Source organism: Cornus florida, unplaced genomic scaffold (assembly GCF_030987335.1).
Source record: "Cornus florida cultivar Cherokee Brave unplaced genomic scaffold, ASM3098733v1 CherokeeBrave_3.0.0_Hap2_Chr11, whole genome shotgun sequence".
Lineage (NCBI taxonomy): Eukaryota > Viridiplantae > Streptophyta > Magnoliopsida > Cornales > Cornaceae > Cornus > Cornus florida.
In genome coordinates, this window is record NW_026775581.1 from 107515789 (window position 1) to 107537680 (window position 21892).

The 21892-nt window shown below is 34.7% G+C and overlaps 2 protein-coding genes and 1 pseudogene across 3 annotated transcripts; 1 reads left to right on the top strand and 2 right to left on the bottom strand.

Annotated features, from left to right (window-relative positions):
• Nucleotides 1-463: 463 nt before the first annotated feature.
• On the bottom strand, nucleotides 464-5767 carry LOC132284307 (putative pentatricopeptide repeat-containing protein At1g16830). 2 transcript variants are annotated; one of them, XM_059786399.1, is made up of 5 exons: nucleotides 3590-5767; nucleotides 3406-3501; nucleotides 2659-2745; nucleotides 2466-2557; nucleotides 464-1131 (listed from the first exon to the last, which is right to left on the bottom strand). In XM_059786399.1, the coding sequence occupies exons 1-2, from the start codon at nucleotides 5421-5423 to the stop codon at nucleotides 3488-3490; spliced, it is 1848 nt and encodes a 615-aa protein (XP_059642382.1). In that variant the 5' UTR covers nucleotides 5424-5767; the 3' UTR covers nucleotides 464-1131; nucleotides 2466-2557; nucleotides 2659-2745; nucleotides 3406-3487. The 2 variants fall into 2 exon arrangements, with proteins under 2 accessions (XP_059642382.1, XP_059642381.1); XM_059786398.1 differs by having other exon boundaries at nucleotides 3406-5767.
• Nucleotides 5768-6841: 1074 nt separating this feature from the next.
• Nucleotides 6842-16261, top strand: LOC132282536 (7-dehydrocholesterol reductase). The gene is made up of 13 exons (XM_059784257.1): nucleotides 6842-7028; nucleotides 7730-7952; nucleotides 8179-8234; nucleotides 10326-10428; nucleotides 10541-10606; nucleotides 11975-12088; nucleotides 12693-12819; nucleotides 13377-13477; nucleotides 14236-14361; nucleotides 14497-14561; nucleotides 14878-14959; nucleotides 15048-15130; nucleotides 15773-16261. Exons 1-13 carry the CDS (start codon nucleotides 6931-6933, stop codon nucleotides 15837-15839), a joined length of 1311 nt encoding a protein of 436 aa, XP_059640240.1. The 5' UTR covers nucleotides 6842-6930; the 3' UTR covers nucleotides 15840-16261.
• A 163-nt stretch (nucleotides 16262-16424) lies between these two features.
• The window catches only part of LOC132282537 (V-type proton ATPase catalytic subunit A-like), a 17514-nt pseudogene continuing 12046 nt past the window's right edge, over nucleotides 16425-21892 (bottom strand).

Sequence of the window (21892 nt, forward strand, 5' to 3'; positions counted from 1 at the left end):
TTTGAAAACTTGACATCATCGTTCGATATGGAAAGAACTCTGCATGCACCCTATAAGAAAGAAATAGCTATATACGATCTTTCCATTAATGTCAACAATTCTTTCTGCATAGAGCACAGCCAAGTGATTTTTGTAGTTGATAGGCTGAGCACAGGAATTAGATTATACTTTAGATTGGGTATTGGGTTAGAGCAATTTTTAAGAAACCCTTAACCTGTCTGGTATTGAAAAAGTGTGCTGTTTGGTTTGTCCATTTGGTACTGTTAGCAAATTACTTGGGGCCTCTTTCCTACTAATTATAAAAGACAGTTATTTTAGAACAGACATTTTTATAACCGAGATTTTATAAAACATATTTTAGTAAACTGAATCAAGTATAGTTTTTATACAGTTTTCTAATTTTCAGTTCTCTGAAAACAGAAAATCGTTTTCTTAGTGACAAACTAAGCAGGTCCAACATATGGAGGCGCTGATGGAGAGACATTGTTTAATTTGAATTTCATGCCCTTTTGCTAACTTGTTAGGTATTGTTTTTTGTTGGGTAATATCGTTGAATGGAACATGACATGGCATGTTTTTGCTAGTAGAGGGTGTATGTGAATTAATGGCAACCCGGAATGACGAACTTTTTAATTTTTTACCCAGAAGTTGCAACATCTGTCTCCCCCATTTGCTTAAGCTTCTAAAGCAATAATTCAGGAATTAAAAACTTGCTACTCCATACTAGAATCTTCATTTTGATTATTGCTACAACCAAATCTTGCATTTGGTCAACGTTGAAGTCTCATTAAATAGATTCACCAATGCATATTCTGCCTGTACAGCAACACATCAAGAATAAGGAGAGTTCCAAACAATGTTTCAAAAGTTTTATGTATGATATGTCATTTCAATATTTGATTCGATGTAGGCCTACAGCAGAAAAACTACATATCAGAAACTCTGGTTTTCAGACGGACAAAAAAATTGCGAAAGGCACTTTCGAGCAAATGGATTTTGTTAAAAAATATTGTACACACAGACACGATTAAACAGTTGCAAGCCATAGGAATGTGATTCAGCTTCACTAATTAAGAGGATAATGACTTTGCACATCCATCAAATGGTTCACAGGCAGATTGTTGTGTGGTTCTGCAATGAAGAAAAAGTAAACATGTCAGTCTAACCGATCCAACAAATCATCAAAACAAGGGCATTAGTGTCACTTAAAGATACATATATAAATACATATAAAAAAAATGCACAGACAAATATTTTTTTTATAAAACCTCAGTTCTCAACATATGCATGTGGGGAACAATAGTAAGTTTACTTACTAGCTAAGCTAGCTAAAAGGCGGACATACAATGCACGAATACTCATTCAATATTTCTTATTTTTGGGTAGATCAAGACTGCTATTTGCCATAGCGCATGCACAATCTGCAGTGAAGAATAGAAAACCAAATTCCCATATAAAGGAATATTTGACATCATTTTTAAATTTTAATAACTACTTTTTGAACATTTTTCTGTATTCCCTTGTTGTATTCTTACCTAGGATGAAAAAAAAAAAAAAATGACCTCCAAAAATTTCAACAGCACCTCAGTAGATCACCATCAAAACAGATGAAAGGAACATAAGCTCCTTAACGGTTTCACTCTTGTAGAGACACTGGATATTATTAAATTAAAATTCGAATATCATCAGTAAGGAAATTCAAATTCAACTTCACTGTTGGTATTTTATGGCACAGGCCAATTCGATGTCAAATTATAGACACCAATGGCCCCAGTTATTCAGATCACATGAGTTAGTCTGATTTCCCCCATTGGCACTTTTTTCGGGTTCAGTAAACTTGGGATTGACTTGGCGTTGAGTCGGTACATTTGTGTATGTATCAGTGCAAATATATACCTAAATTAAGTTGAAATACATTTCTTGATTCAAAAGTCAGTCCAGCCTAAACAAAAAGCCAATTCTAGCTGAGATTACAATCTTCACTTGGATAGATTTCGCTTCTCCTTGAACAGATTGGTTTGGGTTACAGGATTACAGTTGATGTTATACACCATCAGTACAACAAATATGACATCAAACTCCAGTTACCACCCATTTCTTTCACGTTACTGTATAGACACATAATCACATTAGCTTTTGCACTCTTGCTTTACAATTAAACAGGACGAGTTCATGTTTTTTTTTTTTTTTTTTTTTTTTTGATAAGTAAATAAATTCTGCAAACAAGAACATACACAGGACAAGTTCATGTTTCAGTAGACAAAAACAGAGACTATCTGAGGAAAACACTCACATTTATAGTTGTAGCAAAACAGCCAGTAGCTTACAATTACTATGCGAGTGAAAGTTACAATAAGTATCTTCATTTTAACTTTTCAAGTGATGCAGAATAGGCAATGGAGAAACTTCAATTCCCCCTCACAACTGGAAAAAACCAAGGTTATCTGTACATATAAAAGTCATACCTTCCTTTTTGGAGAGCCCACTTGCAATTGACAGCTCTGAAGGGGCGCCCTTCATGATCAAGAAGAGTATCCCAGGCAAGGCATTAATTTTCCTAATGCAAAATAAGGCGACAAATACAGTTCCTAAGCTTTCAATAATTTAAAAGGAACATCATTTTTTAAAATTCAAATATAAAAAGGCAAGCATGAGTACCTTGTCAAAATTCATCAGTCATATCCAATAGATACAAAGGGGGACATCCTCAAAGAGCAAACTTGTTCCTCAAGAAGTAGTGTCCATCTACCAGGATTAAACCAATCAAATCACACACTAATGCAATTAAAATATAGAACCATGTGAACAGAGCACAGAGCATCTTTAAATACCATCAATTTGAAATATCCAGAGGCACTCTTTTTTGTAAGTTCAAATATATGCAAAAAAAATATTTGCACTTCATCAGCAACTGCACATTGCATTTACTAATTTGTACTTTCAAGGAATGTACTACAGAACAAAGAGAATCCATCCATTACATTGAAAATTATGACTTATCTATATGTGTATACAGCAAGCACATAGACATATATTTCTAAATGTCATTTCATCCTCAGTCATATAAACATCTCCAAGGCAATAAGTCCAGCTAAAGAGTAAATGTGGCCAAGTTTATTGTACTATGTTCAGGTTTAAGATGTGATAACATTTCTTTTAAGGTCAAACGATAAAATTCAGCTCGCAATACTTGCAACAGGTAGGTACATATTAATAGTTCTTAACTAAATTGATTGTATTAAAACAGTTACATATATATATATATATATATATATATATTTTTTTTTGATAAATTAAAACAGTGACAAAATATATTACAAGGATTGGAACTGAGAGAGCCTATTCTGCTCCAGAATAATGTGATTTACTGATTTTCCATAATAAGCTAAAAAATATCAGCAGTACCTTAAGGAACCCAACTGAAGCTTCAGAGACTAGCAGCAGTGCCATCTGCAGAGATGTCGATAAGTTCCTTCACCAATATAACTCAACCCACTGAAGCTGCCACGTAAGAAAGATCATCAGAGCCAGACTTGTCAACATCTAGAATATCCACCAAATCCTTTCGACATGGAAATATGCGCATCACCTGCATTTACACCATGGGGCATGGCATTTTTATGCAACAATCCTGAACAAGAGTAGTGTGATTTGAAGAGAAGATTATTTATCATGTTGGAAGTATTGCAGTCTAGTTCAATCCCTTCATCAATAATTTCTTGGATGATCTGTTTAACCATTTTAACATTCCTTTCCCTACAGAGGCCAGAGAGTAATACATGATATGTATGTTTATTTGGAGCTACACCAACCTCCTTCATCTCGTTATACAAAGTACAAGCCTCTCCAGCTCTACCACCCCTAAGAAGCCCATGGATGGCAACTGTGTATGATACAACATCCAAAGGGTACTTCTTGACCATTGCCTTCCTAAACAATCTGATAGCTTTCTGAAACTGACCAGCTTTTATAAGTCCATTTACAATTACAGTATGGATCTGAGCATCCTGACCAAAATGGTTAATGAGAATTCCATGGTAAACATTGACTGCCTCACTCACTCTCCCGGCTCCACATAATCCAGTCAGTAATCCAGCAAAAGTATACATATCTGGTATAAAACCTCTATCAATTATGTCATTATAAAACTCAACTGCACCAGAAGGATAACCAGCTTTACAAAAATAACTTAGAAGGGAATTACAGACCGCAAGGTCCGATTGTATTGCAGGCCCACTGACTAATATGGGTAGAAGATCAAACTGTTTGGACAAACATATGGCAGACATTATAGAACAGAGAGTATAAGAATCAGGTATCAGATTTCTTTTTGACAAACTAAAGAAGACATCAAGTGCATCATCGTACTGCCCCAACTTAGAGAGACAATCTATTAGAACATTACAAAGAACCAAGTCTAGGGAACATCCCTTAGATTCCATTCTACTTAATATACTGAATGCACTGCTGGCCATCTTGGATTGCATAAACCCCTTAACCAAAGGTGTGTATGTTACAACATTTGGAGAACACCCAGTCTCAACCATCTTGTCTAATAGATAACCTGCCGCGCCAAGTCTGCCGCATTTACAAAACCCATCAATCAATATACTCCAAGTGGTCACAGAGGTTGAAATACCAAAAGTTATCATCAAACTGAGTACTTGTAATGCCTCCACTAGCCTACCCAATTTGCAATAACAATTCAAAACCGTCAAAAATGTTTTGCCATCAGGACGATACCCCTTTCTCAACATGTTCCTAAGCAAACCCTGGACATTGCTCAAATCATTAAGTCTGCATAAATTACATATGGCAATTCTAAAAGTTAAGAAATTCGGGAACTGGTTCTCCTTTAAAACTCCAAGGGCTTCATCGACACGACCTATCTTGAATAACACATCCATAACAATGTTCCGTGCAAACGTATTTGGTGTGTAACCATATTTTATCATTTCCTCAAAAGCCTCAAAAACCAAATCATACAGGCCTCCTTGCCAATAAATCCTGATCAGAAGCAAAAAGGTTTGTGGCTTTGTAACGCACCCAATACTCTCTAGTTGATTAATAACAATTTTCACTGTTGTAAACTGCTGGGCAAGCCGAGCGACCACATTAACCAAGTGATCAAATGCACAATTATCGTGGAAGTAATTCGGTTGCCGAGCACACCACAAGAAAAAACTCAAAGTAATCAAATCAGAAGGGCAATTCAGTAGGGTGGATTGAACAATTTGTGAGGTGAGCAAGGTTTTAGAATTCCTGGGAAGTTTTTGACAATGTTCTGCTGTAGAACACTTTTGGGCTTTGTCAAAACACTCGATTGCTGATGAAATGCTGCGAATTGGAGCTAAAAAATATGGTGTTTGGATAATTCGATAAGAAGTTGTGTGTAACAATTTCCATTTCCATCTACATATCATTTCCAGAATATACTTTCCCAGGGCACAAAACTCAGCATAGAGAAAACTAAAGAGAGATAGAGTTTCCAGAACTGAACTGGACGATAACAGATTTAGTGAGTCAGTGAGCTGTTCATATATATCCAGAAATTTTGAAAGTCGATTACAGGTGATATATGGAAGGTGAGTATATATATGTGTATGTACGTGTGTGTATACACAGATAAAAATAAAGAGAGAGAAGCAGACCAGACCAGTTAACGGTTATGTGATCTCTCTTTGATTCCGGAAAGGTTCGAGCTTCGGTTTCTTCTGCAAAACCCTAGAGGGAGAGATGCTTCCAAACCGCCTGAAAACCGAAGTTGTCGTTGCGAAGTTTGGGCCTAATGGCCCAATATAAACCAAATAAATAGGAGGCCCAATATGAACTCGGATTGGCTTGTAACTTGTAAGCACATGAGTTTTGCAGTCCGAAAATTTGTTGAGTCCGGTACCTAGGTAATAATATAATGCTCTTTTGTTCAATAAATATTCAATTATCTATTTTTTTAACAAGAATAATTACTTCTTATTAAATTCGAATATTATATCATCGATAATCTCAAAACACCTAATAATTTCTCTTAATGAACCGTTAACTTAGCTCACGCAAAAATTCTTATTTTTCTGAGTCATATTACATTAAAGTAGGTCTTCTCCCACGTAGAGTGTATTATTGAGTATAAAATGATTATAATTGTTTCACGACTTGTGTGTGTTGAACTTGTATACTTGAAAATTAGTCAGGCATTTTGACTAATGTGTGGCTTTCCTCTAGCCGATCAGAACCAAGGAGAAGGTTCATTCATTATTTTTAAAATGTAACACTTATTTATTTTGAGAATGAAACTCACATTACTCTGAAAGTAGAACAATTTAATGAGACTAGTTTGTCGTTTGATTGGAGAAGAGAGTAGGAGAAAGATTGGGGGAGATGAAAAGTGATTCATATTCTTTGTGGTCTTAACATTTCACTATTCAAAGGAGAGGTTTGTGTTTGTGTAAATGAATAATATATTATATTGGACAATACTAAGGTCTACAACATATTTAATTTTGACAAAAATAAATAGACACATTTTATTTTAATTATAAGATGTGAACCAATAATAATTAGATACATTCTATTTTAATTATAAAATCATAGATGATAATTAAATCACTATTCTGATTTGATAAATGAATATCTATCTACCATTCTTAATTTGATAATTAAAAATCACATATTAATTTATTATTGAGGACCTAAATATTTTCCTATTATATTTTTCAAAGAATGACTTTATTTTGATGCACAACGGGCACGCACCGTGAAGATCGGATCCAACATTACAATATTGGTGGTCACGGTGGTCACAATGCTAAAGGACAAATAGTCATTTACTTAGGTACTGTACATAGTATGAACAAATAAACAGCGCACACAGGCACCGGTCGAGTCTTCTCCGAGTCAAGAAGCTAGAGAGAGAGAGGTCGCGGAGCAGGAAAGATGGGAGAGGCAGCGAAGACGATGGTGCACTCACCAATGGTTACATACGCATCGATGCTCTCACTTCTCACTCTATGCCCTCCCTTCGTGATTCTACTGTAAATCCTCAATCTGTTCATGTTCATGATTTGATTGATTATACTAGTTCATTAATCTTCTATCTTTATAATTTCAGATTATACTCTTCTAGGTCATAATTTCTTGATCTCTTGCTTTACTGAAATACCAGAAGATTGAAGTTTTGAATCTCATTTTTTCTTCACTTCTATCTTAATTTGCGTGAACAAGTTTTGTTTTTGATGCACCGAGTTCAATTTTGAATTTACACTCTGAAAATCATAAATATTGTTGATAGTTAATCAATGATATCCAATGGATGTTAGTAGTTGACTAATCACATTATAGTCAAGCTTGCTGTTTTCATCATGATCACCAACTCAGAACTCAGAATCGAAATGAGATCATTTTGTTGGATTCCTGAATTTTAATACTTGTCAGTTTTTAGGAGTGAGATTACTTATTGAAATTACAAAATTCCTTAGCGTAAGCAAGTGCCCTTGTTTTAAGCAGAATGGGATAATTAAAATGACATATCAAATGTTACAGATGGATTCATTATTTAAGGAACTTGTATAACAAACATCTAAGAATGATTTGCTTTTTAGCCAAGCTTTAAGCGATTAGATCAGTTGAACGCATGTGGTATTTTAAATGTTATATATAACCATGTTATTTGATTGTGGACTTACTGTAATTTTATTTAGCTAAAACTAAAATCGGAACTTGCTGCTACATGCAGATGGTATACTATGGTACATGCTGATGGGTCTATAATTCAGACTTGGGCCTACCTAAGGCAGCATGGGGTGCAAGGATTCATAAGCATTTGGCCAAAACCTACTGCAATTGCATGGAAAATAATTGCTTGTTACGCAGCATTTGAGGCTGCCCTTCAGCTTTTACTACCAGGCAAGAGAGTCGAGGGACCGATATCTCCTGCCGGGAATAGGCCTGTCTACAAGGTACTAAATCTTCGATACAATCTCTGCGAGCGTGATTTATCATACTCAGCCTATTTGAGCTTTAATGTGGGTGGATGTTTACTGGATTGGCGGCGTATAAATTATTAGCATTATTTTCTAGTACCAGAAACAGGAAAGAAATGCCATGCGCTACTTATCCAACTGTTATTTTGTAAGTTAGTTGTTATATTGTAAGTTAATAGTCTGCTTTCTGTGTGTTCTGCAGGCAAATGGATTGGCAGCATATGCAGTGACTTTGATTACTTATCTCAGCCTTTGGTGGTAAGCCAAACATTTAGATATGTTAGCTTGCTTTAGAACATTTAACACCTTTTCTTCAGACGGTTGAAAGTTGTGATATTCTTTTATGCTTCTATTAGCAATTGATTGTGTGCAAAGTGTAAGAATACTTAACAAGAGACATTTGTTGGTTCACCTAATTTTTTGTTAAGTTTATATGCTAAAGATTGTAACGTGATTGGAAATTTAAATTCCTTCAAAGTTTCATGTTTTTATCTTTCATTGAAAAAGTAAAGGCAGAAGGTACTTAACCTTCTTCCTTTTGGGTATTGTGTCTTTCTCGAAGTGACCCCTTCCTGATAGTACCAAGGGAAAACCTCTGGAATAAAGTCACTATCTTTACCTTTCCTATTCAGTTAGTTGAGTTCAGTTACCTCATCGTTTTTTTTATTTTCTTTTTCATCGTTTCTTTTCCTTTTTTGGTTCCAACATTCTAAGAACAAGGATGAATACATATTTTAATACTTAGCACAGTAATATTTCATTCAGGCTTCTTCTTTTCTGTTTTTGATTTTATTTAGTTATTCATATCAAGTTTTATTAGTTTTTTTTTTTTTTTTTTTTATAAAAAAAAAGTGTTATAAGCCATTTTATTGGTCAGAACTTGTGTTTACTGTTTACAGCTCTACTGCTTATGTAATGACCTATGAAGCACAAATACTTCTGAAAGGGAAACGAACCCACATTGTGTCCATGTCGGATACTCACACTCCTTGGATACACGCCAATGTGTGTCCCATACTTCCTTATTTTATCACAATTTAACATATATATACATATATATTTAAATTTTTTAAAACATATCTGATAATTCTGTCACATGTCCAATACTTCAGGATACATTTTTAATGAGTCTTGAACATTAAAATGTAATTTTTTTCATGTAAAATATCATAATATAATTATTAAGAAAAATTTAGAATTTCTTCAAATCAGAAGTATATCTTGACTAAGTTAGTTCAAATTTATACATACCATATAACTCTCAACTCTCTGCTTCTTTGCCAATATTTTTTTATTACAAAATACTAGTAACAAATTAAAAATATGAATATAACATGACAAGAAATTATTATTCAAATTTATCCATAGATACACACTCACATATACATATATATATTTTAAAATTTATACATATATATATATATATATATATATATATATATATATATATATATTAAATTTCATACATATCTACATTGATATAATATATATGTTGTAGTGTCTTTGCAGTATCCATATTCTGTTTTTTAAGAATTTGCCGTGTCGCCGTATCTATATCGTGTCATGTCTCGTTTCCGTGACCAGATCCTGTATCCGTGTCCGTGCTTCATTGGTTGCAGCTTGTGTTCCTCCTGGTAACCCCTACTATCATAAATGTCTGGACTTAATATGGTCCATGCTGCACAGATTCTATTTTAAGTGGTCATCTAAAGTTGCATAGGCTTCTATATGGAGATGATTGCTTTAGTCAGAGCCTGTTTTTCTGAGAAACAATTTAGTACAATTGGTTTCTGTTTTTTTTTTTTTTCCCTTCCTGAATGTGTTTATTTATTCACATAGATTACAATGAGTACAAAAGAAGCTGAGGAGGACCCTCACACTGAAGCTTAATATCATAGTAAGAAAGAAAACAAAGCCCACAAAAGGCAAAGATAAAATGATTGAGGCTAGAAAACCAAGCCTCAACTAAACAAAGTCCGCAGATCAGACAAAGAAAGACTAAATAAGCTCAGAATCCCCAAGCAAATTGAAATAGCAATTTCCTCAGCATTCTTGGCTGTGTTGTCATGCAATCTGCTATTCCTTTCGCTCCAAATACTCCATATAGCTTTGACAAAAAAGAGTCTCCAATTTTTTGATCACACTAGATGGAGAAGAGTAATTCTGAAACCGTTGGACAACCTGCTGGAAAGAGGCTAACTGAAGCAAGCCTTGACAATGACACACAGAAGCAAACCATTCCCATAATATAATCTATTGCATTCTCACCAATTGGTTTCTTGTTTTGCTAAACCAAGTTCCAAATATAATCTATTGCGTTTGAATTTTTTTCTGTGTGTATATATTCAGGTTCGGAATATTCAACCCCACAATCGTCTATGATCATTTGGGAGAAATATTTTCAGCACTCATTTTTGGCAGCTTCATCTTTTGTATTTACTTATACATAAAAGTGAGTATTTATGAATATCTCACTTTTATGAATATGCTAACTTTTATTTAAGTGTTCTGTCATTTAGCAATTTTTGCCACTATTTGTGACACTTGTGATTTTTGTTTACAAGGGTCTTGTAGCACCATCTTCTACTGATTCTGGTTCTTCTGGAAACATTATAATAGATTTCTATTGGGTGAGTGTCTTAAAACTTTATGATATTTGCTCTTTTTTGTTTCATTTTATTTTATTATTAATGAATCACCATAAATGCTAGAAGTGAAAAGAACTGGCACAAACTAACCAATAGAGATTTCAGCTCATAATGAAATGGAATTTCAAAGGTTGCATCTGAAAGGTTATCAAACGTGCTGAGAAAGCCTCTCTTTTTTTTAATTTTTTTTTTTTTAATTTATCCTTTCAATACACGAAATCTGATGGAAAAAGAGGGACATACGAAATGAAAGGAAAATTTCCTTTCCTTTTTTTTCTTTCTTTCTTTTTATTTTTTTATTTATAAAATTCACCCATTCAGGAAAAATGAAAAAAAAAAGAAAAAAAAGAAAAAAAAAAAGAGGAGGATTTCCTCAGAGTGCAGGCAATGACAAATAGTCCAAAGCAGAGCTTCAATTGCCTTGTCAGACTAACGACTACCTCACATGTGTAATTGATGAGACAGATGTGTGTATTGGTGTCTCCTTTGCATGGTAGGTTGTTGGACTTCTTATTTTAGGTACTCTTCCTCATGCTCTCTCCATCCAAATATAAAGCACATGGAGTTAGCTTCTTTCTGTGAGGAACATAGAGCAAACAGGATTCTTCTGGGGCATGAATCTGAACCGGATGTTTCTCTTCATGTTTTGAGGTTGTTTGGACATTTGATACGTTCAAAATTATCATCCTAAAGGAGATGACATGTCCTTTTTTCATTTTTAAAATTGTGCCTTTTTACGTCATTACTACAATGTATTCCAGAAAAAACATAACTTGTTGCAAGAGAAAAGAATTCTGACCAAGTACTTCCCAGCTAAGATGATTTTGGAGCTCAATCTCCTTCCATATTTTTAAATCTTCTTTAGTATGATAGTATTTTAATTATTTTGATTTTTAGAGGGCAGGACTTGAATCATGGTTCCTCGATTTTATTTGGGAGTAGAAGCATATGCCTTAAAACATGAGGAAAGGTCTTGTATGAATTGCAGATTTGTGATTTCTGCAACTTCAGTCTGTCACGGTGCCTGTGAAGTATGTGGGGCATGGCTTTGAGTCATTGTGAAAAAGAACATGAAATCATTATCTGTTAAAAACATAGATAGATCTCTAAATCCTGTTGATGCATTCCTTTTTTTGCCAACCAGGCCCATAAATTTTCTAATTACGAATTTCTCTGATAAGTTCCATTTGACTCCTGTTTAACAAAATAGAACTCTTTTGAAGTTTAATATTTTTTTGTTGTAATAGAATTTCCAGTAGACAATGTATTACCAAATGTGAAGATTTTTTTTAGTATGAATGTTGCTCTTAATTCTCATCTGTTGTTATCACGTGATTGTCATTCTTGCAGGGCATGGAGCTGTATCCTCGCATTGGCAAGAACTTTGACATCAAAGTTTTCACTAACTGCAGATTTGGGATGATGTCTTGGGCAGTTCTTGCAGTGACCTATTGCATAAAGCAGGTAGTTGTGTGACACAATCCCTGGTGTGAACTTGAAAGTAACTTATCAGATTAATTGTTATAACCAGTGTCCCAATGGCAAGGCATGTGAAATTTTCACATGGTGAGGGTAGAATTCTTCATCTGATGAGCCTCATAGATCTAAATTCTAGGAAGAGAATTACCTGATTGTGGAATCTTTGAGTGACTCTCGTTGTCATGTATGCCTACAAGATCCTAAATTTGTTTGCTTGGCTGACTAAGAACGTTCAGATAGCTTTACTTTCTCACATTCATGCATAGAGACGTTTGTGTCACCCAGTAGTTATCTGCTTTAAATATCTAGTAGTTACATTGTAATATTAATGTCTAAACTTTAATTTTGGTTCTTGCTTATGTCGAATCCAAATAATCACTAAATACGGTACATTGAATTGGCTGTTAACTCTTAAGTTTGGCCACCTTAACTGAATTTCATTATTGGACTTAGTGATATCATATGTGGAAACTTTTTATTATTCATTTTACTGTTAAATTCAAGTATCTTTATATATTTTTTTTCTTCTAATTTTAGGTTTAAATATATGGTCTGTTGTTTATCTAATGTTTCCTTTGTAATCTACAAGTATGAAGCAAATGGGAGAGTGGCTGATTCCATGCTTGTAAATACTGCATTGATGCTGGTGTATGTCACAAAATTTTTTTGGTGGGAAGCTGGATATTGGAACACAATGGATATTGCGCATGATCGAGGTTTGGAGTTGTTTGCTTGTTGTTCATGTTTCATTTGCAAAAATAGATTGTACAGGGACAATTAAAAATGCCTAGTTGGCCTTGATGGCATGTACTTTGCTTACATGAAAAGATCAATTTTAATTTTCAATTGATTTCATTAGGTTGTTGACTTTATGGTGTATCATCTTCTTGATGATTGATGTTCTAGACATTCTTAATGTAAAAAATTATCGTAGTCTAGTAGTACTCAGAAGAGCATGCCCTTTTCCCCCACTTTATTTAGATCAAAACCTATAAATTACATCCTTCTTATTTTTAATATCTTTTGCATAACTTGATTTTTAAATTAACATATTTTAATATAAAAGTTTGTAAAAGATACTCCTATAGTCCTATATATATATTTGTACTAAGATGTGTCTATATAAATATATGTATATAAAGAACAGTGAGTATAAAAACATAGTAGGGTCCATCTTCAATGTGTTGTTCATTTATCATTATTACATTTCTCCATATCTAGTGCCATTGATACTTGATGTCATTATAATTTATTCTAAATTTGGCTTTGGCAGCTGGGTTTTATATATGTTGGGGATGCTTGGTTTGGGTTCCATCTGTGTATACGTCTCCTGGCATGTACCTAGTCAATCATCCCTTGAATCTTGGCACTCAGGTATGTATATTATCAAGAATAGAATATATGGAAATAAAGCATAATTTGCTTGGACTTGAAGAGTTTGATATCTCCATCTGCTCGGCTTAATTTTTTATGTCTATAAGTGGTCTTTTCACAAGTTTAAATTTTAAATAGGGTAAGAATTCTGCTAGAGTAAAACACATTTTTATGCTCGGCATATTGCCACCGGGATAAGTAATGCTACAAAGGAAGGACATATGGTTAATAACCTAACGTCTACCGATCTTATGGGTGGACCGGTCACATTGACGTTCTTATGGGTGGACCGGTCACATTGCCCATGTTGTGGTTTAAAACTTTTTTTATTAATCAACCCTCAACTAGCTGCCTTATTTTGGATTCTCATAGGCATCCGATTTCGGTTAAAAAATTAGAGTTCTAGTGGGAAAAAATTGGCTTGTATATTTGGAAAGTCGGCTAAATCTGGAAAAAGAGAAGTCAGTCAAAATGAAATAGATTTTTCTGTATCTTTGAACCGTACAAATTGGTTTGAAATTTGGTTGATAGATAAAGAAATTGAAAAGTCTGGTTCTACAAATTTCACTATCAATTCAGCAAAGATGTAGGCCAGAAGTCATCTGTCGGTGTGCAAATAAAAAATCATGCTTAGCCAAAACTTAAAACAAATTGGATGAGCATAACAACTCTATGTTCATGGATAAAGAAATTCTGTTCTAATATCTGTATTCTTACTTGGCATTCTTGTTTCTAACGACCTCATCTTGTTGTTCCAGCTTGCTCTTTCTATTCTTGTAGCAGGCATTCTATGCATATACATTAACTATGACTGTGACAGGCAAAGGCAAGAATTTCGCAGAACAAATGGCAAGTGCTTGGTTTGGGGAAAAGCCCCATCTAAGGTATTTGGTGTCATGGCAGTCAGTAACTTGGTTTACATTTCAACTCCACTTCTTTTGTGTCCAATTGGCAGTACTGTAACTCCTTAAATTTCCTAATGAGGAGTGTAAGATTAATCTAATTTATTTCTTATGCAGATTGTCGCCTCATACACTACTTCTTCTGGTGAGACCAAGACCAGCCTTCTCCTGACCTCAGGATGGTTAGTTTTCCAGTTTTTCCTGCAAATATGAATAACAATACCCAGAACTAATAATAAAAGAAGATTTTTTTTTTCCCTTTTTTTACCTAAGCTATAATTTTTTTTCCGCATACAATAAGGTTTGACGTCTCCTTTTAGAGTGTCCATTATATTAGTTGATCCATTCTGCGAGATCATTTTCATATTTGCGGCAATGACCAGAAGTTCAATTGAAGTTGACATTTTTCTTTTATTAAATATAGGAATAATGACATAGTAGAGGCACTTCGAACTACTTTTTGACTTGTCATGTCTATGGCTTTTGTGATTCCTGCAGGTGGGGTTTATCACGTCATTTCCATTATGTACCAGAAATATCGGCTGCTTTTTTCTGGACTGTACCAGCTCTTTTTAACCATGTAAGCATATCTATGTTGGAATAACTACGATAACTGCAATTCTTATTGATATATTGCCAAAATCTTTTGTCTTTTGTTGTTGTTGCAGTTTCTACCTTACTTCTATGTAGTGTTTCTTACTATCCTTCTTTTCGACCGAGCCAAACGTGATGATGATAGATGTCGTTCGAAGTAAGCAAAACTCAATCTTCACCTGTTTCTTACATTTCTAGTACAAAGTGGAAAGAAAATTGTGGAAATAACAATGTTTTCTGCAGTCCGTTTAGTCTGTTGGATTGGACCATGAGCATGATGTCATGATGGTCACAATTTTATTAGTCACGCTTTATTCTTTATTGTTAACTATACAATACAAATAAATACCATTTTACGGTTTGATTTACTTGCTGTCTTAGGCAGGTCTACACATATCATTTCACCCTCAAGCAATCATTCACCATCTTCCTGTTGGTTATATATATCATGAACTGATAGATGTGGCCTTTGATGACTCCGTTGAGTACTTAGATGTAGAAAGAGAATAAGAGAGCATAACACCAAAGGGATCTTTTCTAGTTAACACCTATTGCTTGTTTGAGTATTTGCAAATGCTTCGAATGCATGCAATGTGTTTTTCAATGGTGACCCACCAAACATGTTGCATTAAACAAACATAAGCCGAGCTGTTATTCTTCTGTCAATTTAATATGTGGCAAATCATTCTCTCAAGTGTCCTAGTGTTAGCATGATGTTCTTATTACATTCATCATCATATTTTCCAATTGGTCCGTTTTGGAAAGTTAAATGAAACCTTTGACATTGATCTACTTGCAGGTATGGAAAATACTGGAAACTGTATTGCGAGAAGGTACCCTACAGGATTATACCCGGAATCTACTAAGAGTTTGTGAGTTAGCCCAACCTCACCTTGAATCTACTCTGGGTATCTATGGCACTTGAAGAGCGACACCTGAACGTGCTTTGTCTTTTTCGGATTTAATTATTTAATACTGGTTGAATGGCTGTGGTAGTTGAAAGTTCTGTAGCATGAGTCTCTGTCGTAATCTTTGGCATGCCATGTTTTCCTTCAAAAGCCAGTATTTGGTTTCCTCTACATTTCTCCTTCTGGAAGTGTGGCTAATTGAGTGGTAGTTGTGGGAATGGTGGTACGTGGCTTGAGTGATAAGGCGGCCTCCATTTCGTGAGAGAATTTGTTAGAAATATTTAAAAGCAGTGTTAGAGCGTATTATATATCAATCTCGAATCGTACTTCTTCTTAAGACATAGTTTCAGTCGAATAACATGCTAGTGTATCTTTTCTTACTTCGAACGACATCTATCATCATCACGTTACTATTACTTTAAGCACGGATCACATTACTCTTCTTCACTATGCTAAGGCATATATATATATATATATATATATATATATATGGATCTTTGTTCAAACATTCAAGCAAAAATCAGATGAGAGTGTCATCATCAATCTGATATATGCTACACACCCATACATAAAATAAATACAAGATTTTTATTTTTTATTTTTGACAAAGAAATGAAAGGTAATGAATAAAATACAAAAATAAATAAATAGCTACGCATCTTTTAACATACAGGCCGAACAAGCATCCGAATGTGGGGGCGATACTGATGCTGACCTATAAATAACAATTTGGTTTCCCTTGCACTAAGAGACAAATTACTAAACTGTTTCCTGGGGTAACAGATTTGTCACTGGGTGAATCCACAAAAAAAAAAAAAAAAAAAAAAAAAAAAATCTAATGTCAAAATCTTGATTATCGAGTTTCATCCTCAAGGTTGCGGAAACCAGCAGTTAGATCCTCATGAAGCTTCTTGAATTTCGCCACAAGAGCTTCCTCTCCTTCAGCAGGATCCTCAAATTTCTGAGACCTGTAAATATCAAATAGATTAGCAGACTCAAACATGATGACTTGAGAAGGCCAAATGGAGTTGTTCATACCCTTGATTATGAATTCACTTACACTAAACGGTAAAATAGATCTCCCAGTCGATGCTTGATAAGGGTGTTTGAAATCTTCTGGCCGTCCATACCAGCTCCTTGCTCTACTGCCTGCACATTAACACATTATGCGTCACAAAAAAGGAGATTGCAGTTGCTGTCATGCGGTGAGAGATGCCCAAAAACGCATTTAAAATCCAGCTCAAGTTTTGACCTAAATTATATTTGTAATTTAACTTCATTTGATTGCCATGAAATTGGGAACTAAATCGAAGTATGAATGCTCTAGGAAACAGGTCTGAAGGTTTAGGTCTAGATACAATTTGAATAATAGATGAGGTTTCTACTGAACAGGCAAAAAAGGTACCACACCGAACTGATCCAGCTCAAGTTTTGATCTTAGTAACAAGTATGTATGATTTTCCCTGTTGCTATGAATTTGAAAAAAGAAAAGGAACTATTGAATGGTCTAATAAACAAGTTTTGAAATCGCACTTTGTATTCGATCCTTTAGCTCCTGAGTCCTGATACGCTCCTAGTGACAAATTTTGATAATCAGAAAAGAGGCCACTGCTTGGCGCAATGATAAAACTTCAAACCATTCTATTAGGTGTCTGTTTGGCATTACCATTGGACAAATTACAAGGGCTTTTGATTTGAAAAATCTCTTTTAGATGTGTTTGGCAACAAAAAATATATATGTATAGACATTTTAGTCATAGATTCTGGCTTGGTAAGGCTTTTAGCCCAAGCTAAAAATTGGAGTTTTTTCAAGTAGAGAAAAAAAAATATTTATAGAAAGAGTCTATTAATGGAAAATGAATATCTATAAAAAGTAATTTTCTTTTCTAAGTTGCCAAACACTATTTGATTTTTTAAAGACCACACTTTTTTGGCAGCTCTACAACAAAAAGTGTGTGTTATAAGCTACAACAATGTCAAACAGGCCCTAAGTATTAAAATGCGGATTCAAGTTTCAGAACAATCACTTTGTACAAATAATGCCAAAATTTAGGTTGGGACTCCGTCTACCACCCCGAGACCCTGCATTGACAGTTCCAACACAAACAATGGCAATTTTTAAAATTAATGGGGAGGGGGAAGAGACAGAGAATACTGTACCTGATTGGCCAAATTGTAGAAATGGACAATATTGCGCATCATCCAAACAGACTTGTAGAAAGGACAGAATTTATCGTACCTGTCACATACAAAAAGTTCAAATATCAAGAACCAATGTAGAGATTTGGATTGATTTATAGTAGTTACTAGAGTGGTACACAGCAACTTACAGAGTAAATGCATTTTGAGCAAGATAATCCTCCCTCAAAAGCTTTGCAGTCTCTAGGGTAATCTTATCTGCACAATTATTTTTTTTTTAAAAGTAAGAGAACGTTAGTTTCATTAAGAGGAAAAAATGAATCTTTTAAGTGTAGAACACCAAAGGTTGTAGCCTAGTGATACTTCCCCGTCTTGAAGTCCCCGTAGAGGCAAGTGGGTGTGATTCTTGCAAAGGTTAAAAAAAAAAAACCACAATTACACATAAAAGAGGGCAAGATATATGACTCTCTCTTACTATAGAGTCGCTGAATTATAGGATGCACAGATGCAACATAGTTGAACTGATCAGATTTCAACTACATTAATCTCCACTTCCACAACTTCAAAAAATACCTTTATTTCCTATTTTTCCTAGTAGAACATATTAATGCAAGACATCGAAACCCTCCACAAGAAAACATCCCCTTGTTGCCATAGTTTTTAAAGACCAAACATCACAACCACAGGCAATAGTATCATCAACAAAGTGTTAATGCAATACATACACTTTGTTGCCAATTTTTTTAAAGACCAAACATCCACGAGCACGGACATTAGCATTTTCAACAAAGAGTTAATGGACTTTTTGCAGCCAGAGAAATGGATTTTTCTCCTGTCAATTAATTAAAATACTGTATTGTTAGATAAATCCACAGTAATCCTGTCCTGTCTCACAATCACATTCCCCCCAAGGGGTAAAAAGAACCTTTTTTCTACGGCAACCATTTTGTTGTAATCATCCAGGGATGTGAGAAGTGGAAAATAGAGCAAGGCAGCAGACACTTGGAACAAACAAAAAAGTTCTCATGAGGGTTGATTGCATCTATCTTGTTTTCAATGTCCTGGTTTAATGGGCCACATAGAACTAACAAAAAAGGGGGAAAAAATACCTGCACAATTTCATTTAGGTCATCTTCTCTCTGCAGCACCTCACGAGCTTTTGTCCTGATGTTAATAAAGTCTGGATCGAATTGCTCATAGAAAGACTCCAATGCCTGAAAACACATAAAATGTATTGAATAGGGACACAACATTGACCATAATGCTGGAAAAAATTAAAGAGGCACTCCTTCAGAATTTTTAAAAATGAAGTGGAGAACATTTTGAGAATGCACCGTTGAGTATTTTGAGTAGGAAATAAGCCAGTTTACAGATGGGAAATGTTTCCTCTGGGCAAGTTTCTTGTCCAGCCCCCAGAAAACCTGCAAAAATAAGTAAATAAATATATAAAATTAAACCTTGAATGACAAATTTGTGTTGCACTTATGTGTGTTCCATTTTCTAGATAATCAATTGAACCAAATCCAACTACTGGTAAAACTAATGGTCGGCAAGAAATACAGTGACAATGGACTGCATCAGTTTGTCCAGGATTTAGTGATATGTCTCATCATAGATAAATATTGATACACGAAAATCACACTTCATCTTTACCTGGACAATGCTAAGGGTTGCAGATGTCACAGGATCAGAGAAGTCTCCTCCGGGAGGAGAAACAGCACCAACAATTGTGACACTGCCAGTACGCTCCGGCCCACCAAGACACTTTACTTTACCAGCACGTTCATAGAAGGAGGCCAAACGAGCTGCTAGATAAGCAGGATATCCACTATCTGCAGGCATCTCTGCCTGAAAGAAATTTAAAGACAAATGATGTTGATGCAAGCTATAAACAAAGTTGAAATAAATTCAGCTTCCAGTACAGGTTGTGTGCAAACTCATGCCAATTAGTACAGAAATAATGTTATATAGAAATGACTGCAAATCATAAACCATAGCTCCTAACAAAATTTGCTCATAAAGTAAAGCTAATGAGCATAGCAGATTCAAAAGAAAATCATGAATTGATTCACCCCAGCGATACGATTGTCACAATCGCCAAGCAAAAAGAAAAAAGGGTGATCAATTATGAAAAGATAGGACTGGTGGAGAATTTTTATTTTTATTTTTATTTTTAAAGTCCAATGTTATTGGATGTCCCAAAGGGATAATATAGTTATTCAAAACAAGGAGAACACTAGAACAAGACATTGAAGCTACGGGAGCATGCTCTCTCCTACAAATTCTCAAAAGAGATAGCTCCTCCACCCCCCAAAACCACGGCTCTTTCCCTTTATTTTCCAGATGAGGAATCCAATCATTTGATCCAACCATCAAATTACTCTATCATGTCCTTTAACCAAAACTGACCAGTAACAAAAATTATGTATGTAATCACCCCTTAGTCCTTTTTTTTGCAAAAAACATGTTTCAAGTCATCCACTGAGACCAAAAAGTATGATGTAAGAATATATATATATATATAGAGAGAGAGAGATCCTAGTGCCACAAGTTATAGTAATAAAATCAGCACTACTTAACATTGATATCACAAAGTTTTGTGGGTACATCATTTTTTAACTCATTTCAAGTATTACAATCAGCAAAGAAAACACACGTTTTTCCCCCTTTCTTTCTTCCTAAATGATTTATAATTATATACTAATTTATGCCAAGTCTTTTGCTCACACCTCATGTTTAATTGCAAAATTCTTTAAAAAAATCACCATAATGTAACTTTCATGGCATTAACAACTCGTTTTGGAATTATCGTCATAGAACACATAAAATAGGAAAAACCTGATACAACAGATCTGTAAAGTCACTGGAGTAACAATAGAACAACTCAATTGACAGCGTGAAATATGAAGAACAAGCATCACAAAGAAGTGGTATTGCATCATCATCATAATCATAATCATAATCATAATAATAATAGAAAATCTTTTCTAAATCCAAAGGGAAAGATATGTCGTTACACAAGCTAATTATAGGGCACTTACCAGTCGCCCAGATATTTCACGTAATGCTTCTGCCCAGCGAGATGTGGAATCCGCCAGCATACTAACATTGTAGCCCATATCTCTGAAGTATTCAGCTATAGTGATTCCTGATAGTTCACATGAGTTCGAGGATTACAGCTCAATACCTTTCTGGAAAATTAAATAAATATCACACTACCAATATAGGTTTAAAGCGAGGCAAATGAACTTAACCCAATAATTATCAAATTATATAGTAACGGCAACCATGCAGATTCATGAAAAAGAAAGTACAGAAGAAACATGGCTTATTTAGTTCCATTGATGCATGTAAAACACAACTTAGAGACCAGTTTCTTCAGCAGGCGTCACAGAGCAGAGGGACCCAAGAACCATGGATGTCTATTCCATCGTTACAAGGACTTTATATCCATCTCAGAATATGCCAACAAAAGCTTTCTGTTGAATGTCATTTTCATATAATGTCCCTCAAATGAAAACTAAAATGAGATCATACTATAAGAAATAATTTCAAGTAGGGGAAACAGCAATAGTACCCCTAACAATTTAACGAGCCTCTAACGATACTAAAGGTTGTACTTTACCTAAAGATTTGACACGTCAGACAATATTGAGTAGCAGCAAATTTGTACCTGTATAGATTGAAGCCTCGCGGGCAGCCACAGGCATATTTGAAGTGTTGGCCACAAGTGTAGTGCACTTCATGACAGATTCCTCACGGCCATCAGGTAGTGTCATTGTCAATTGAGGAAAATCCATAAGAACCTGAATAGGTAGAATTCCTACAGTAAATGTCTCCATGAATTGAAATGGGTGACTGATGATCAAATA

Coding starts and splice junctions, on each gene's coding strand:
- LOC132284307 (XM_059786398.1), bottom strand. CDS start 5,423: ATGATATGTAGATGGAAATGGAAATTGTTACACACAACTTCTTATCGA.
- LOC132282536 (XM_059784257.1), top strand. CDS start 6,931: ATGGGAGAGGCAGCGAAGACGATGGTGCACTCACCAATGGTTACATAC. Junction 10,429..10,540: donor GTATTTACTTATACATAAAA/GTGAGTATTTAT, acceptor TTTGTTTACAAG/GGTCTTGTAGCACCATCTTC. Junction 10,607..11,974: donor TTATAATAGATTTCTATTGG/GTGAGTGTCTTA, acceptor TCATTCTTGCAG/GGCATGGAGCTGTATCCTCG.